General features: G+C 45.3%; 1 protein-coding gene across 2 annotated transcripts in view; it reads right to left on the bottom strand.

Annotated features, from left to right (window-relative positions):
• The window catches only part of ODAD2 (outer dynein arm docking complex subunit 2), a 228,821-nt gene that overhangs the window by 174,017 nt on the left and 36,111 nt on the right, over window positions 1–18,693 (bottom strand). For both annotated transcript variants that reach the window (XM_073581730.1, XM_073581731.1), the window contains 2 exons: window positions 12,304–12,521; window positions 6,208–6,354 (listed from right to left, as the gene is read on the bottom strand). In XM_073581730.1, coding sequence (XP_073437831.1) covers window positions 6,208–6,354; window positions 12,304–12,521 — 365 coding nt within the window. The remainder of the gene's footprint in view (window positions 1–6,207; window positions 6,355–12,303; window positions 12,522–18,693) is intronic.

The raw sequence follows: 18,693 nt of genomic DNA, 5'->3' as shown, positions 1-18,693 counted from the left end.
CCCAGGGAGCTACTTTAGATGTTAATTTTGTGGGTCTGGATGTAAAAGCGGCCCGAATGAATCTATAGATCCATGGGTGATCAGACAGTTTTTGATCAAAACACCCAGGGCCGATACCTGCACTTTTAGGGTGCTTGTGCACAGTCCTTTTTCCAGTCCTTTCTGGAGGAACTCTAGGATCTCTTTTATTGGTATTTTCTGGGCTGTCCCAGTCCATTGTCAGCCCGTGAACTGCAAGAATTTTTCCCAAATTTTTTGGTATTTACGTGAAGTTACCTCCTTTCTGCTACCGAGCAGGGTGGTTACTAACGGGACTGAGAACCCTAGAAGGAGTCACCTCTCAAGTTGCACGCAGTAAGGTGCAGCCTGTGAACCCTGGGGTGCTCTACTGGGCTCTGGTATAGCAGATTCAGGGTATCTGGGAGGATCCATGGGTCCGAGATAGACATGCGTCTGAGCCATGTGAACCATGCGCTTTTCGTCCAACCAGGATTATTCGAGCTTTGTCCTGTCGGATCTTTTTCAAGACTACTGGAATCAATGGAAACGGGGGGAACGCATAGGCCAGACGAAATTTCCACCGGTGTAGTAGCGAATCCACCCACTCTGGTTGCTCTCTTGGATTTAGGGAGTAGAACCTGTCCACTTTTCGATTTTCCCTGGTAGCAAACAGGTCTACTTCTGGTGTGCCCCAGGCAGCACAGATTTCCCCAAATATTTTTTGACCTAGGGACCATTCTCCCTGGTGTTGTACATGACGGCTTAAATAATCGGCCAGATAATTGTCTGCCCCCTTTAAATGTGTACCCGATAAGGACAGAAGATTGTTTTCCGCCCATGCGAATAATTCCCTGGCCTCTGCCATTAGGGTTTCCGACCTTGTACCCCCTTGTCTGTTTATGTATGCTATGACCCTGTTGGTGTCGGATAATATGGTGACATGTCTCCCTTGCACTTCTCGCTTTACTAGAGGAAGGGCTCGCCTCACAGCCGCCAGTTCTTTTAGATTTGAGGATGCATCCCTCATTCCGGGTTCCCACTGGCCCTGTAGGGTTTGTTTCTCTATGTGTGCCCCCCAACCACGCGGACTTGCGTCCATGGTTAGTATCACCGAGTTTTGAGTAGTCCAGGGCACTGATCTGTTTAAGTTTTTGGTGCTCAGCCACCATTTTAATGACTCCTGCACTTGAGGTGAGAGAATGATCTCCCGATTTAAATTGGAAGGACCCTTCTCCTGTTCGGATAGGATCTGCCACTGTAGTTCTCTCGCATGGGCTTGTGCCCACCGGACAGCTGGGATTGTTGCTGTTAACGTGCCCAGGAGCAACATTGCCTCTCTTACTGATATGGCTCGACCGGATTGTATCCGTTGTATTTTTTGTTGGATAGCCCCAACTTTCCTTTCTGGAAGAATGAACTCCTGTTTTAATGAGTCCAATTGAATTCCAAGGAATTCTTGTGACTGCACTGGAGTTAATTTGGATTTTTTTAGATTGATCATCCAGCCTAACCTGGTTAATATTTCCAGGACCTTTGTAACTGCATTTTCGCAATTTTGCTTGTCGTTTGCTATGACGAGGAAATCGTCTAAATAGGGTACCAACAGGATATTTTCCCTTCTTATAAAGGACGCTACTTCCCCGATGATTTTTGTAAATATACGAGGGGCCACTGATACCCCGAAGGGTAGGCACTGGTACTGTAGATGAGTGGGGACTTAAGCAATCTCTACTACCAATCTTGGATATTGTCGGTGTTCCCCCCATATTGGGACATGGTAAAAGGCGTCGGTAAGATCTATTACTGCCATGTAGCAACCCGGGTCGAGTAGCTTCACTGCTGACCCCAAGGTCTCCATTTTGAATTTCTCTGTTCTGATGTATTGGTTCAGGGCTTTGAGATTGAATATTGTTCTTAGTGACCCATCTGGTTTTGGCGTGAGGAACAGAGTGCTGTAAAATCCTTTCCCTACTTGATGACACGGTACTTTTATTAGTACCTCCTTTTGCATGAGGAGTTGAATCTCCTTTTCTAGCGTGGCCTGATTCTTTTTGGCTACCCGGGTCACTTTTACTCTTTGAGGTGGAAGGCTTAGAAAACTTAGTCGTAGGCCCTCGGCTAACAGGTCGGTTACCCACTTTGAGGCGGGCAATGCTACCCATTGATGGACAAAGAACTGAAGCCTTCCCCCAACCGCCCTGGCATCATTGCTTAGTATCGAGTCTCGGGGCGGTTTTACTAAAGAGGAATCCTTTCTCTTTTCCCCTCCAGGGTCTGCCCCGCGTGGTTCTATCGTCTGGCCGCCCTCGGCTCCCTCTGTTCCCTGCTCCACGAAAGGACGAGCGAGCTTCAGTCCACCGACGCCTAGGGAAGGGGGATGGAAACCGTTTTTTTCTTATCTGACGCTTTTTCTAAAATTTCGTCCAATGCTTTCCCACACAGGTATTGACCCTCACACGGGACGGCGCAGAGTTTAATCTTTGACTAGAACTCTGCCGACCAGTTTTTTAACCAAAGTGCTCTGCGGCCTGAATTTGAAAGGGCGTATGCACGGGCGGCACCTCGGACGGAATCTACTGCGGCGTCAGCCAGGAATCCTGATGCCTTCTGTAGGGAAGGTATTGCCTCCAGCAGTGTCTACCTTGGGCATTTATTCTTAATTTGGTCACTTAATTCGTCTAACCACTTGACCATAGCACGCGCTGTACAAGTGGTGGCCACCCCCGGCTTAAATGACCAAGGGGATCTTTTAAGGAGTCCATGTCCTCAAATGGCAATGCTATTCCTCTGGATGTACTAGCAATGGCGGCATCTAGTCTGGGAGCTTTTTCCCATTTATCGCATACCTCCTCATCAAAACGGGTATTTACGTTTGAGCGCCTGCGGTATGGACATTTTTTTGTTGGGTTTCTTCCATTCCCTCTTGATCAAATTTAACAGGTTATCATGGAAGGGAAAAACCCTTTGTTTTTTCCCCTCCAGGTCCGAGTCCGAGGGCCCTATCTCCCCTTGTTCTTCCTCAGACTCTATGTCAGTAGTTATTTCTGTGGGAGGGAGAAGAGGAGGTGGGGGCGGGGGTGAAGCAGGAGTTATATCGGAGCCAAGTGTAGTCTGCTCCTTTAATTCATCTTTTACTGTCGACTTTACTTGATCACGGATCATAGTTTTAATGCTCTGGAGCAGGGATGGTGACTCTTCGGCCACTGTTTTTTTAATGCACGAATGAGAAAGTCGCTTCTCATAAGATTTAGCTAGGTCCTTTTTGCATAGTGCACATTCCTTGTTCTTTTGCTTTGATGTGGCCTTCCCCTACAGAAGACATACATAGGGCAGTTGTTAATATATTGTGCTGCCTTACAAAGGCACTCACCCGGCCCTCTGGGTACCCCGGTAGCCGGTGGCTCTTCCTCCTGCGCACGCATCTCGCCTTCAGGATCCATCTGCGCTCCGCTGCTGATCTGGTTCTACAACTCCGGAGCCTGTGTGCAGCCTCTCAGGGACCAGTGGCACCTGCCTTGCCTCCCTTTTTATGGAGGAGCGGTGTGCGCTTCTGGGACCGCTCCCACCCGGAAGTGCCCAGAACACCGCTCCCCCAGCATGTGACGTCACTTCCGGAAGCCGTCGCCACTCAGTCGGCGCCAGCGTCGTGGTGGCCACGCCTCCCCCAGCCCAGCCTCCCACTGGAGCGGCCGCCGGGGAATCTCACGAGGAGGACACCGCTCACAGCGCCCACCGAGCTGGGCTGATAGGCGCGCGCCACCGCGCCTCGCTGCCATCCTCTCCCCGCAGACCTCGGCCTCCAGACCGGACGGCATCAGAGGGGGATCCCTCCGGAGGTACGGACTCTGCCCCAGGCATCCGCCTGTGGGAAACAGGAAACCAAACTGAGGAAGAGAGGTGTCGCCCCTTCTTATGTCTCTGCTACAGGTTTCCTGTTTTCTGGGAGCGGAAACAGGAAGGGAAGGGGAAGGGAAAAAAGGGTAGCTTCCCATGAAAATTTCTACGGAAATCTGCGGCAATAGTGTGGACTGTTTCCCCTACAATTGGCCTTCAGCAATGAAGTGTCGGCTGAAGAGACCACGTTTCGACACAATGTCACAGCTAGTAGCCAAGTGTGCAGAGACAGGGAAATGTTGTACGGAAGGCCCAGGGGAGGAGTATTGTGGACAGACGGACTCTACCCAGAAAATTGCCAGCATTTCTGATACAAAAAAATGCTAGCAGTTTCTTCAATACCCAATGGAACTTAAATTACTTTGAAAATTAGAATGTTATCATATGATTAGCAGCCTATCAACATTCACAATGTGTCAGCTACCTGGTGTGTGGACCTCTCCTTACACTTACCATACTAACTATGTAAGTGGACCACATGTGTTCATTGTAAAGGTTGATAGGATGGTAATCATATGATAATATTCTCTTCAGGTAATAACTTTTGATTACATTAGCACTTGCACTTTAGCCTGACCTTGAATTGAGGACCCAGTCTCTAAGTTTTTTCAACATTATATATGAATATATATTGTTCATATAATTAATTATGCTTCCTCACTGTGAATATTGATAGGCTGGTAATTATATGTAAATAATAATTGGAAGGCGATTATACTAAACATTTTTTCTTACTATCCCAGCACTGGCACTTAGCCTGGACTGAACTGAGAACATGATTTGCACATTTTTTTAGCCATCTATATGAATTTATGTACATTGCTCCACATAGCCTTCATAGCTGTAGGTTTACCTGTTTATTTTAATTGTCCCTTGTATATGCATTTATCAATAATAAAAAAAATGTTTTTAATTCTTGAAGCATATGTCCCTTCATAAACCCAAGATATAAAAATCTTTCTTTGGGTTGTGTTTTGGTAATAAGCTCTGGAGGCAGATTTGCAGGGAGATCTATGTTCAGTCCATAGATCTTTTACAGTTTATTTTATTCAGCTTCCTATGACCTATATACCCATATAAACGGTTTACCAGGGTTGATTCTACTGACAGATTCCCTTTAAAGGGGTATTGAAGTGAAAATAAATTATATGGGATACCTACAGAATTGGTAATAACTAGTGATGAGTGAACGTGCTCGGATAATGTGTTATCCGAGCATGCTCCGGTGCTAACAGAGTGTCTTTGGCGTGCTCGAAAAATATGTTCTAGTCCCCGTGGCTGCATGTCTTGCAGCTGTTCGTTGGCTGCATGTCTTGTGGCTGTTCGCCAGTGGCATGTCTCGCGGCTGTTCGACAGTCGCAACACATGCAGGGGTTGTCTGGTTAACACCAGAGTGTGCTCGGATGACATCTTATCCAAGCACATTTGCTTATCTCTATTAATAACTTGAATCATAGAATGTTAGAGTTGGAAGGGACCTCCAAGGTCAGTGTCCAACCCCCTGCTCAATGCAGGACTCACTAAATCATCTTGGACAGATGTCTGTCTAGCCTGTTTGACGACTTCCATTGAAGGAGAACTCACCACCTCTCGTGGCAGCCTGTTCTACTCATTGATCACCCTCACTGTCAAAAAGTTTTCTCTAATATCTACTCTGTATCTTGTCTCTTTCAACTTAATTCCATTGCTTCTCATGTGTCATGTGCAAATGAGACTAAGGATGATCCCTCTACACTGTGACAGCCCTTCAGATATTTGTAGACAGCTATTAAGTCTCCTCTTAGCCTTCTTTGTTGCAAGCTAAACATTCCCACATCCTTTAACCTTTCCTTGTAGGACATAGTTTGTAGTCCGCTCATCATCCTGGTAGCTCTTCTCTAAACTTGCTCCAATTCTACTATTACAGTGGTAGGGGTAAAAACCCTGAGACCCTCATTAATCACCAACACAAGAGATGTGTGCCACTGCTGTAATCAATCCCTGTGGACTGCCAGGGATTATCACGTACCCAGTTGTCAGTGGCATTTTCCCCCCATTTCTGCTGTGTCGAGATGGGACCAGAAAGTAAACACCAGCAGGGCCTGAGTAAGAAACAGACTGTGAGCTGTGTGCGATCATTGACTGTGTTTTTTCTTACCAGCCTGAACCTATAGAAAATAACCTTTATCCATTGGACAACCCTATAGGTGGAGAAGTAGGCAAAGCGATCTGCCATTAAGGTAAATCTGGTTTATTTGCACATTACCTTTTGGCAGATATATACCCATGGTAGTTTTCTATGGGTGATAAGAAATGAATCATAAGAATTCCTACCTTTTTAAGGCAGATTGCCTCCTGAACCCAGGGATGACAATGAAGGACCTTTTTTTACTTTCAGAGCTTACTGGCTTTACAGTTTTCTGCTCTTTGGACGCATCCTTCTTGTCTGCAGACCTCCCGTCCTTGCTTGTAATTGTGGCTCTGGAAAAATAAATGAACTGTTCAGAAGCTGGCAAAAGACTATAAATAAAAAAAGTTATTCTCATTTTCAATGAAATCTTAATGTCTTCATTTTCCTTTCCCATGTGCAGTTACTAGATTTGTAACTTGCAGTGTTTTATTGCAAGTTGGGTTGTAAATGCTTTATAGGACAATTTTGCATTGGAGGGGGTCAATTGTAGACAAAACACACAAACAACGGGTTCATTATAATGAAACGTCTGCAGATACATATTGTACTTTCAGGGTACGAGGGCACAATGAAAATAACAGATCTGCCCCTCGCGGCATATTGTATCTAATGTGTTATTCCAGCTTTTTCTTTGCCTTAGACATTTTAAAGGGAGAATATATAAAACTTTTCAGGTTAAAAAAAATGAAGTTGGTGAGGGCACAGAGCCACTCCTGGGCTCACAGATGTCACAGATATTATAGCTGCACACAGGGTTCAGGGCTACGTGGCTGGGAAACAAATTATTCGATGTAATTGGCCTATTAGCAGAGTAAAAAAAAAACAGATTCTATGGCAGAAAGTGGAAAGAATCTGTGCAGGAGGTCACCGGCTTTGAAATGCTAAAGCTGAGTCTCTATTATCGAAATCTATAAACGTGCAGCTGGTGTGACCGGATTATGCTTCCCTTTGATGCGTAGCGGGAGCCGTTCAGGCCCATGTCTAAGTATTGGGGTACACGTCAGATTACTTTTTTCTCAGACCGTTGCTGACTTCTGGGTTCGATACAGGGAATCCTGCAAAAAAGTATTTACCGCTCGGCATTCGTCTTATAGCAATAGCAGTCAATGGCTGAAAAATTCAAAGGAGTTATGTTTGGATCAAACATTGAAAGTTATTTCGGTTTATAGGCAGAGTGCAGTGTAAGAAATAGGTGTGAACACAGCTCTAGGGCTCAATAACACGTCAGTGTTTCCAGTACGTGTGGCGACAGTTTTCACATGTACCGGAGACACTGACACACGTAGACGCATTCAAGTGAATGGGTCTGCGCACGTCAGTGTGTTTCCACAGACCATGTGTCTCCGTGGGCAAAACGCGCTGACATGTTCATTTTTTAACAGCAGCACGTGCTGCAAAACGTTCCGAACACGTGCGCACTGATGACACAGATGACATCCGTGTGTCGTCAGTGTGACACGTAATGGCACCTGGGAACCAGCGACATTGTTTGCGCTGTTCCCTGGCACCGGGTGCTAAAGACCGCTCTTATCATTCTCCCCTACTCTGCCTGAGATCAGCTCTAGCAGGGGACAAGGTAGAGAATTGTATTCACCTGTTAACAGCGATATAATAAATACACTTAAAATTACGTTGGGTTCCCCTGTATTTCTGATAACCAGCCAGGCAAAACTGACAGCTGCGGGCTGCAACCCTCAGCTTTCAGCTTTATCATGGCTGGATATCAAGAATAGAGGGGTCCCCATACCATATTTTTTAATTATTTAATTAAATTAAAAAAAAAAATGGTGTAGGGCCCCCCCCCCATTGTTGATGACCAACCAAACTAAAGCAGACGGCTGGGGGCTGGTGTTCTCAGGCTGGTAAGGGGTCATAGATATTGCCCCCCCAGCCTAAAAATAGCAACCCGCAGCTGCCCACAAAAGGTGCATCTATTAGATGCACCAATTCTGGCTCCTTGCCTGGCTATACCCACTCACCCTGTGGCAGTAGTAAGTGGGGTTCATACTTGTGAGGTTGATGTCACCTTTGTATTGTCCAGTGACATCAAACCCACGGATTAGTAATGTAGAAGCATCTATAAGATACCTATCCATTACTAATCCTATAGTTATATGGTAAATAAACACACAGCCAGAATAAAGTCTTTTATTTGAAATAAAAAGACAATTTTGCTTTTTTATTTAAAAATAAAAACCACAGTTATACTTATATAATGCCCATTCCATTGAAGCCATGATCTCTTGTAATAAAACAAATATAAAAACAACCATATCCCTCACCTGTCCGTCGTTCCGAAATTTCTCATGGTGACCTGTCGTGAACTCAGTGAGCTGAACTACGGTGGAGTCACTGAGCTTTAACTGTGGTGAACACACTGACTTTTTCTCACGGTGCTGAGGTCACCGCAGTTCAGAGGTCCGGCTAGGAACACAGCCTCAGTGACTCACAGTAACCTCGATGATGTCACCGCTGGTCACTGATGCTGCGTTTGCAGCAGCTCATTCCTCAGTGGTTCTTAGCCTGGACGGTTGCATCTTGGCTCTGTCCAGGTTGGAAACTATTTATCCCAGACATGGATTACGGTGTGGGACAGAAAGACGGACAGGTGAGGGATATGGTTGTTTTTTATTTTTGTTTTATTACCGGAGATGAGTGCCTCAGTGGAATGGGCGTCAGGTGAGTATAACTGTGTTTGGTGTGTGCACACATTGTGGATTTTCCTGCGGATCCGCTGCAGTTTTGGTGTTGCGGATCCGGAGCAGTTTCCATGCAGTTTACAGTACCATGTAAACCTATGGAAAACTAAATTCGCTGCTGCAGTGTGCCTTCCGGGACATAAAATCTCCCTCTACTAGAATCTACAAATTCCACTGGACAAAGTATAGGAATCCACAGGGAAAACTGCATGCGTTTTACCCTGTGGTTTCTGCCAAGCGATGCAGAATTTTTTTCTGCATAAAAATCCACAACGTGTGCACACACCGTAAAATCTATTTTGTTTTTATTTCAAATAATGGATTTTATACTTGCTGTGTGTTTATTTACAATATAGGATTAATATTGGATAGGCATTTTATAACCAGTTTTTAAAATTATTTGTTTAAATAATTAAAAATACAGCAAGGGGACCCTACTATTCTTGACAACCAGTCTTGCTAAATCTGACAGCTGAGGGTTGCCGCACGAGGCTGTCAGTTTTGCCTGGCTGATTCTCAAAAATACAGGAGAACAACATGTAATTTTTTATTATTATCTATTTATTTATAGTGCAGACTGCGGCAGATGAATACTCCCATCAGTCGCTGCCTGCTCTTGCTGTTAACAGTTGAATACAGTTCTCTACATTGTCCCCTGCAGGTGCTGATCACAGCACAAGCAGGCGACAATGATGTGAGCTTTCTTCAGCACCCGGCATCTGGGAACAGCGCGAACAGTACCGCTGGTTCCCAGGCGCCGGTATGTGTGATACTGATGTGGCACACGGTTGCAACACGTATGCCACACGTATTAAACACATGGACACGGATATCACCCGTACTGTTTTTTCCAGTACCGGAAATATCAGGTTGTGTGAAAGTGCCTCCTTCACACGTCCGTATAAAACAGATGCGTAATAAAAAACGTAACCGTGTCATCAATGTGCCATCTGTGTGTGATCAGTGTGTCAGAAGCGTGCCATCCATGTGTCATCAGCGTGCCATTCATGTGTCCTCAGGATAGATCATCAATGTCTGATCAGTCAGGGTCCAACACCCGTCACCCCCGCAGATCAGCTGTCACAGTTGTCGTCGGCCGCTGGCTGGCATTACTCAATTGCCGAGCTGGCCATCTTCTGGTTGTGGCTATGGCAGGGTAGTGCACGTCCAGCTCTTATTCAAATCAATAGAAGATGTTTAGTACCCTGTGACGGCCACTATCAGAAGATGGAGCAGCTCTGCAAGCGAGTACTTTCAGCTGGCGGCAGCTACCGGCACTGATAACAGTTGATTGGTGGGGGCGCCGGGTGTCAGACCCTGACTGATCAGACATTGAAGACCATCAATGAAAAAGTAGTGGACAACCTCTTTAAGTATTGACTCACTCAAAGCCCAGGTTCAAATGACTATAAAAAATGGTTCAGAGTTGCATCCAGAAAAGTGTGCAGGCATCCATATGCAATTTGTTTTACAGTTTCCTATGTTACAGAATTGCAATGTATGCGTAAAAATCAGATAACGTATGGCATCCCATGGCACATCGTGCATACTGAGATATAACCCACATGCAGATTCATTCAGTGGAATAAAATCACTCATCTGCACTGCCCCATTGAATAACATTGGTCCGAGTGCAATCCGTTTTCTAACGGATAGCACTTGGACGAAAAATACAGTGGCATGCACGAGACCAAAAGCTGGGAAAGGGAAAGAGGGGTCGGTAAAGTGAATGCACACAACAGAAATTCTGAGGATTTGTGCCTGGAAAATCTGAAGCGGTTTCTATTATTGCCCATGTGGATGAAATTTGAACAAATCTCCTCCACACGCTGCAGAACTGATCTGCGTTTTGGTATTTTTAATTCTGCAGCATGTCAATTTCTTTTGTAGATTTCACATTTTTGCATACGAACGAGTAACATCTTTGGCGAAATTCACAGCAACATTTGCCTGTTCACAGACTCTCTGCATCCTATGTGATGAGTTATGGAATCATCTGTCTGGGAAGTGACGACAATGGAGGATGTCACATTTTTGTTATGCTTCATTATAGACAAATCAAGGAGCAAAAACTTCCATAAATGTCTACAATAACTCGAAGCCGTACGGAGGTACAGTAAGGCTCTATTTTTTTCTATAGCCCTACAGCAGCTGCAAATAACAAGGAGATCTGATAGAGTAGTAATATAGATTTGTACATAAAGACCAATAACACTCATGAAAGCACAACCACAAATTAGGCTGGTTTCACACGTCCAACAATCACGATCCCATGCCAGACCAAGTGTTATGATAGTGTAGCAACTCACTCAGGAAAATAGGTAACACATTAAAAACTGCAAATGACCCTGGCAGTTCCTGTACCAACTAGAGATTGTTGGTCCTTAATGGTTCCTGCGTGAGCTGAGATAGCCCTGACCACAGAACAGACAATGGCAACTCGGACCTAAACTGTCTGAAAAGTAGCGCATCACGTTGAGCACATCACGTTACTCCTAAAATACCGGAGGGCAGAGCAGAGTGCAAATTACCAACAGAAGGGAAAGTGTGCTGAAATAGAAAGCGATCCCAGAGAGAGTAAAACAAACCACAAAATAAAACTTGAAGTATGTACTGTTCTTCCTAAAAAACAGAATATAGGTGCAGGGTAAAGAACATAAACAACAGAAATATAAACCCTAGCTGGTCTTTCACTGACTGGCTATCAACTATTGCAGTATGGCTGGACATACAAATGAGACTATCACAACTCTGCCGCACTCGAAAGGTGATAGGGCAGAAAAATGATTAAATGAAAACACCTGCTACCCTAAATAGACTGAAGCAAGGATAACAGAAACTAAACATCCGGAGAAAAGGTGTATCTGGTGTGGCTCATCGGACAGTGAAGCCAGCCACAAAGCACAGGCTCGTGGGTTTGAACCCAGACGCATGACGCCATGATGTCTGAATTGGTCCAGCTGCGGTCCCCTGACTCAAGTATATGCAGGGCTGTTAAGTTTTTGTCAGTAGACTCAGTGCGGGCATTCCAGCCTGCACCCAGATCATGAATGTTGGACGTGTTAAACCAGTCGTATTCACTACAGTAAATCTACAGGTCTTGTGATTACAGAAATCATTTCCACATGGCATATCATTTGCAAGGCAATTCTCTTACCATCCACACATATAAAGGTGGCTGCACAGAAGTAACCTAAAATATGCACAATTATCCGGCAATGAAACATCTAACTACAGCAGCATGTTATGCTAAACTCCAGCCCTTCCTAATGTCTCATCTTTATTAAATTAGTGAATTATGACGTCCACGTAAATCAGGACAGAATTTAATAACGTTTTATGTCTGTCATCTTCTACAACTAGTACGTACGAAGGCACGCAATCTCCAAATTTCCTGAGGTTTTCAGAGAATTTTTTCCACCTCCAAAAATCACTGCTGCTAACTAAAATAATTTGGCCCTTTGTGTGTGTATCTGGCTAATTTAAAACGTCCATATACGACAGGAATTGCAAGGTATTAGGACTGAAAAGACTACATACTCCTGGTGATCATAAAGGGTTAGGTTCTTCCATTTCAGAGACGGCTCTAATTTGGCCTTGTTAGTCTTGCTTTTTACAAGTGGATTCCTTGTCTTCTCCTGTGCTTTCTTTTCTGGATACTCATTAGACCAATGGTTTTGGCTTGGTTCCTCCGTTTCAACTACATCCACATGTTGGATGGTTTGAGCCACTGGTGTGTCTTCAAAATATTTAAAATCCTATGAATAGACAATACAAGTGTATGAATCATGTGCTCGTTCTGAACAAAGTAAATCAGTATAATGGGAAAAGATAGTGATAGACAGGGTAAAAGCACAAAGTAACTGCTTTATATAGTGTGCACAGAGAAAATCATGCTCCAAATGGAATTACCTATGTTTCCGATATAGTTTTCATAGGCTGGGGCGACATGGCGACTTTGGACAGACTGCGCAGTCAAAGATCGTTATGTGCTGCTGCTACATGGCAACATAATGGGGTCTCACTGCGATCCCTATGGTACCACGCGGCGGCACAACAAGCAAGTTGTAAAAAAGATTTTTTGCACCTTCTTGTTGCGATTGTGGTACCAAAGAGGTCACAATGAGACCCCATTATGTTGCAATGTAGCAGCGGCACATAGCTATCTTTGGCTGCGTAGTCTGTTCAAAGTCAGTGTGTCGCCATTCATCTGTATTGAGCTGCGATGTAAAAGCCGTGTGACGCTTCAGGGGTATGGACTGCGTCCGAGAGTGGACCCTCTGGGTCGCGGAACTGAGGCCCCCGGGACGAGCGCACCAGGTGAAGCCGACCCCTATACAGGGACCGTTAGGGGCAGGCCCGCGGGGGATCAGACACCGCGACAGCTGGAACCAAGAGGGGCGGCTCGAAGGACTGGAATGACTACAGGCTTCAGAGGTTGACAAAGGGACGGAACTCCGTGCAGGAGGAGAGAGGAGAAGGCACGGACGACAGACCGACAGTGGCAGGAGTACAGGACAGGGAACTGAGCAGACACGGGAGGACGGAACAGAGACAGGATACCGGGGAATGTAGGCAGAGGCACCCGGACAGACAAGACAGAGGACGGGCAGGGAGACAGGAAAACGACAGTGGCAGGGACGGCAAGACTGAGACTAGGAAGTGCACGAGACAAGGAAGACCTATAGGCAAGCTATAGGCGGCCAAATTAGAGCAGGTAGGCACACAATAATCAGGCGTCCTCCCCTTATGGGAGACGCCTGATATATCCCCTGCTGGCGGGCGATTGGCTGACCGCTAATCGGTCGCCGCCCACCGCAGGGTTAAACCCGACGGCCGCGCGCCCGCGACCTAGTGCGCATGTGCGGGCCAGCAGCCGTCGGGAGACCAGGGAGGTGAGGCGCGCGTGAGCAGGAGGAGAGGGGAGGCGCGCGTGAGCTGAAGAGAGGAGGAGGCGGCAGCACGCGACGGACTGGGTAAGTAGCAGCCGCGGGGGGGACTCGGTGCTGGGGGAACGGCAGCGGGCACGACCGCCGCCGTTACAAGCCGCACATAGCGATCTTTGGCTGCATGATCCGAGTTGTGGCCAAAGTTGCCATGTTACCCCTGCTTTCACATCCTAGCTTTAGCATATTGTTTAAATTATGGGTACCTACTAGTGATGAGTGAGTATACTCGTTGCTCGGGAATTCCCGAGCATGCTCGGGTGTCCTCTGAGTATTTTGGCGTGCTCAGAGATTTAGTTTCTGTCGCTGTAGGTGCATAATTTGCGGCTGCTAGACAGCCTGAATACTGGTGGGGGTTGCCTGTTTGTTAGGGAATCCCCATATGTATTCAGTCTGTCTAGCAGCCGCAAATCATGCAGCTGCGTCGATAAAAACTAAATCTCCGAGCACGCCAAAATACTGAGAAGACACCCGAGCATGCTCGGGAAAACCCAAGCAACGAGTATACTCACTCGCTTGCTCATCACTAGTCAATACCAGGTCAGTACAACTGGATTCCTACCATGAATCCTGAAAGGCTAAAAGTTATATTGTGGGCACCTAATCGCCACAAATCCCATTCCTGGCACCCAAGAGAAACAGCAATTAGCTCCATAGCACCACATAGTGCATGTGGATTTTGCTGCTTATTTTGTTGAGAGTTTGCTGTAGATTTCAACACTTCCATTGCAAAGAGTAACATCCGTGCTCAATACGGCACAAAGAATTGGCCGGTAGATATTAAAATCTGCACTTCATGTCAGTGTCAGAAATTTTCAGCTACGTTAAAATAAAGTTTATTGGAATTTTATCTACATAACTAATACTGAATTGTGCTGCAAGTTTTTTGTACACAAATTGGCTGGAGTCACACTTAACGTATAAAAATACGGACCGTATTGTACGGTCGTAATACACAGAAATGTAACCTGAATAGTGATCCGTATGTCATTCGTTGTCAAGGTGTGGCTGCGCATTTTGCGCATGTAAGCATCTGTATGTAATCCGTATGGCATCCGTATGCCGAGATTTTCTTGCAGGCTTGCAAAATGGACATATAATGGACCCCAATGACAGGTTAAAACCCAAACGAAAGAATAGATATAGACACATAAAATGCATATATATATATATGTGTATATATATATATATATATACACACACACACGTCATAGAGACACATATATACATATATATATATTTATTTATATTTCATAGAGTTCTACATAGCAGAATAGCCATTAAGTCAATTGCCGGCTTCAGTGAAATCAATACATCAATACAAAACCGGACATGAAATGACATAGCTTACATACAGTAAACCATTTCATTTCATTATTTTTTTATGTCCCTGACTAATAGTTAGATTAGGGTTTGGGTGCAAAATTTGGTACATCTAGGTGTTAAATTAAGGGGTTAATTCGTTGTAAAAAATGCGTGGGCTCCCACGGTAAAATTGCAACCAGAGAGGTAAAGCAGGTGAGTGAGGGCAGATTTTAATAGCATTGATAGGGACTATTGCTTCCCCCCCCCGGTTACAAAAATCTGCCCCCAGACACCCCAGAAAAGGCACATCTATAAGATGCGCTTTTTCTCGCACTTATCTTCTCTATTCCCATTGCCCTGTAGCAGTGGCTAATGGGTTAATAAGAAGGGGTTAATGTCACCTTGCTATTGGAAGGTGACATTAAGCCGATTAATAATGGAGAGGTGTCAATTAGACACTTATCCATTATTAACCCTAGACTATTAAACAGTTAAAAAACACACAGACATTAATGAAAAATTATTTTAATGAAATAAAGACACCAAGTTTTGACAAGATTTATTGCTCTGTTAATCCAAAAGTAAACCATTGACCTGTAACAGAAATAAAATAAAAAAAGCCAAAATATCTTTACCTCTCCACTGCTCAGTCACATCCCTCGCTGCAATCCATCAGAAGGGGTTAACTAGCTTACAAAGGGACCGGTGCTAATGCGACCAGCCCCTCTGTAAACCACTGCCAGAATGAATTATTTCATCTCTGCACAGCCTCCCCGGCTGCCCAGAGATGAACTAATGAGCGTGGGAAAGTTTCTGCATTTTTTTCACCTCAGGTCAGCCAGCAACGTCAGTGAGGCTGCGCCTTTTCTGGGGTGTCTAGGGGCAGATTTTTGTAGCCGGGGGGGTCCAAAAACAATGGTCTCTCTCAAGGCTATCAATATCTGCCCTCACTCACTGGCTTTACCTCTCTGGTTGCGATTTTGCAGCGGGAGCCCACGCATTTTTTACAACGAATTAACCCCTTAATTTAACACCTAGATATACCAAATTTTACACGCAAACCCTAATCTAATTATTAGTCAGGGACATTGTCATTTCATGTCGGGTTTTGTATTGATTTTACAGATGCTGGCAATCGATTTAGCAGCTATTCTGCTATGTAGAACACTATGAAATGTAAATATATATGTATATATATATATGTGTATTCTATGTACAAGTTGGGTCGCCCTCCCAGTGCTGTGGGGTACTCGGTACCGGGCCTGTGTCAGCGGGATGTGTCACAGTAGCAGTGACCCGGTTCGTGCCCCTGGGTGCCCAATCAACAGGGGAAGTTAAATGGTGGAATGTAGTTAATGGAATAGTTTGTGACACCACCTGTGGTGTTCGGCAAGTGAGATGTTAAGCCGACGCTGTGTGCAGATCCACTGGGACTGATGGTATGGTGCGGCAAAGATGTAAAAGCTCCCCACAGGTGAAGCTGTAGTCCCAGGGCAGTGTAGATGTGGTTGGCACGGGGATGTAGCAGTGCCGGAAGGGTAGGAAGCCGATAAAGACACAGTGGGGTGCAATTTCTGTACCTTTACTTGATAAATGCAGTCCAGGGTCCTGATTACAGATGGTACTGGAGCAGGCTAGCCTGGAAGCAGCTCAGGGATTCTCTCTCAGCAGATGGGCTGTGCAGTCTCCTTCTTAGCGCTTATTTGAGTGAAGTACTCCTAGTACTGAGTTACACTGAAGTTCCTCCTAATTCTCTTCTACTAGCACTCCTCGTATGGCAGACAGCTGTAGCCGCTATTCCTCTCTTGGCTCACTCCGTGCTGTTGTGCCTCCGAGTCTTAGATGGGAGTAGGGCATTTACAGCTTCCTACTCCTCTGGTGTCTGTTGCAGGACCATTAGTATCCGTACAACCGTGGAGACCAGGCTCCAGTTCATGTGCTCTCGCTGTGAGGGAGCTCTCTTTTCTCAGCTCAACCTCCAGCTTCTCTCCACACGTCTGCACACGTGGACCTCCTCACACTAACTGACCACTCCTTCCTCTTGGCCCTCAGAGAGCACTCCTCCCTTCAATTCCGGTTCAGAGTTCCCCCTGCTGGCCTGGAGTGGAACTGTGCTGCATGTATAGGTTAACTGTGAGAGAGACCCTTCACTGCTTCCAAGCCTGGCATTACCCTCCCTGGAGGAAGGCAAAGCCACTGTGGCGGCCATACTCCTGGGAGCGCCACATTCCCTCCTAGTGCAAGTCAGCACTCCTGGGCTGAACAAAACATGAAAACATATGAACATATAACAAATATAATTGTACAAGATTTTGAAAAATGTACAAAAACCACATGCTCCAAAAACAGTCCTATGATGACAAGTCCAAGCATCAATGTCCATGGTCCATTCCTCGGCAAATGGTGAACTATATACAAGTTGGTGACCACACAAGTCCTGTGGTACAATGTCCATAAAACAAAACTGGCAAATTCCAAAGGCAACTCTTACAGATTACCTGTAGGCACAAAACTTGAAAACAGTTACATATATACACAATTTCAACATTTACATTAACTTTAGCTACATACGATATCTGATGGGTGGTATACCTTGTGTAGTACAGGTAGACCTGTGTAATACTGGTGTAGTGTGTAATGTACTGGATACACTACTGGTGGTTTTGCATGGCACAGGGATACTAGATTGTCTGCGAACTCTTAGACTCACCATGGGTATAACAAATTCACCATTGGCAGGGCGAGGGTTCTCTGGCTCCACTGCTGGTATGGCATCTGCTACCTGAACTCCTTGATTTTCAGAGTTCTCAGGAGTCACTTCTTCCTGTGCTACCAATTGGGGAAATGTCAACACTGGCACCACTATTGCATCATTTACTTTAGTCCAATTTGCAGGGAATTTTCCAAGTATGGTGCTGACCTTTTCTTCTTCTGTGGGTTGGATATTATCTTGTTCTTCCATTCTTTCTTTTAACTGATCAGGGCATAATTTCAAATGATCTCTTGATATTGCTGTTGAGGTTTCTCCTCCATCTTTACTAATAAGGCACACCTTGGTACTGTCAAAATTTGAGGGTAGAATGGTGTAGGGTTCAGCTTTCCATTGGTCATCCAGCTTATGCAATCTTCTTTTCCTCTTGAGAACTTGTTCTCCTGGTGACAAGGGAACTGCAGGTGCATGCTGATTGTAGTTCCTTTCTTGCTTTTGTCTTGCCTGAGCTAAACTCTTTTCCACACATTCTTGTACCCTTCTGTACTGTTACTGTCTCTCTGTATCGCAGTCAGCATCTGGTGAGGTTACTTCAGGTGTCAGGACTCCCATGTCCAAATCAATAGGCAGTTTACCAGGCCTTGCTCTCATTAGGTATGCTGGAGTGCAGTTGGTGGAATTCACAGGAATGTGGTTGTAGAGGTCTACCAGATCTGGCAACTTTTCTGGCCACAGATTCCTCTCCTCCAAAGGCAAGGTTTTCAACAGGTCGATCACTACCTGGTTCATCTTCTCACACATGCCATTGGTCTGTGGTTGATACGGTGTTGTCCGGATCTTCTTACAACCATACAAGTTACTGAATTCCTGGAACATTTCTGCCTCAAAGGCGGGACCTTGATCTGTAAGCACTTGCTCAGGATATCCATGTGGTCTACAGAAGTGCTGTTGGAATGCTCTGGCTGCTGT

The sequence above is a fragment of the Dendrobates tinctorius genome, unplaced genomic scaffold, assembly GCF_039654945.1.
Source record: "Dendrobates tinctorius isolate UK_male_01 unplaced genomic scaffold, ASM3965494v1 ptg000070l, whole genome shotgun sequence".
Classification (NCBI taxonomy): Eukaryota; Metazoa; Chordata; class Amphibia; order Anura; family Dendrobatidae; genus Dendrobates; species Dendrobates tinctorius.
The sequence above is the reverse complement of the archived record's forward strand: the minus strand, read 5'-3'. Positions and strand labels throughout refer to the sequence as shown.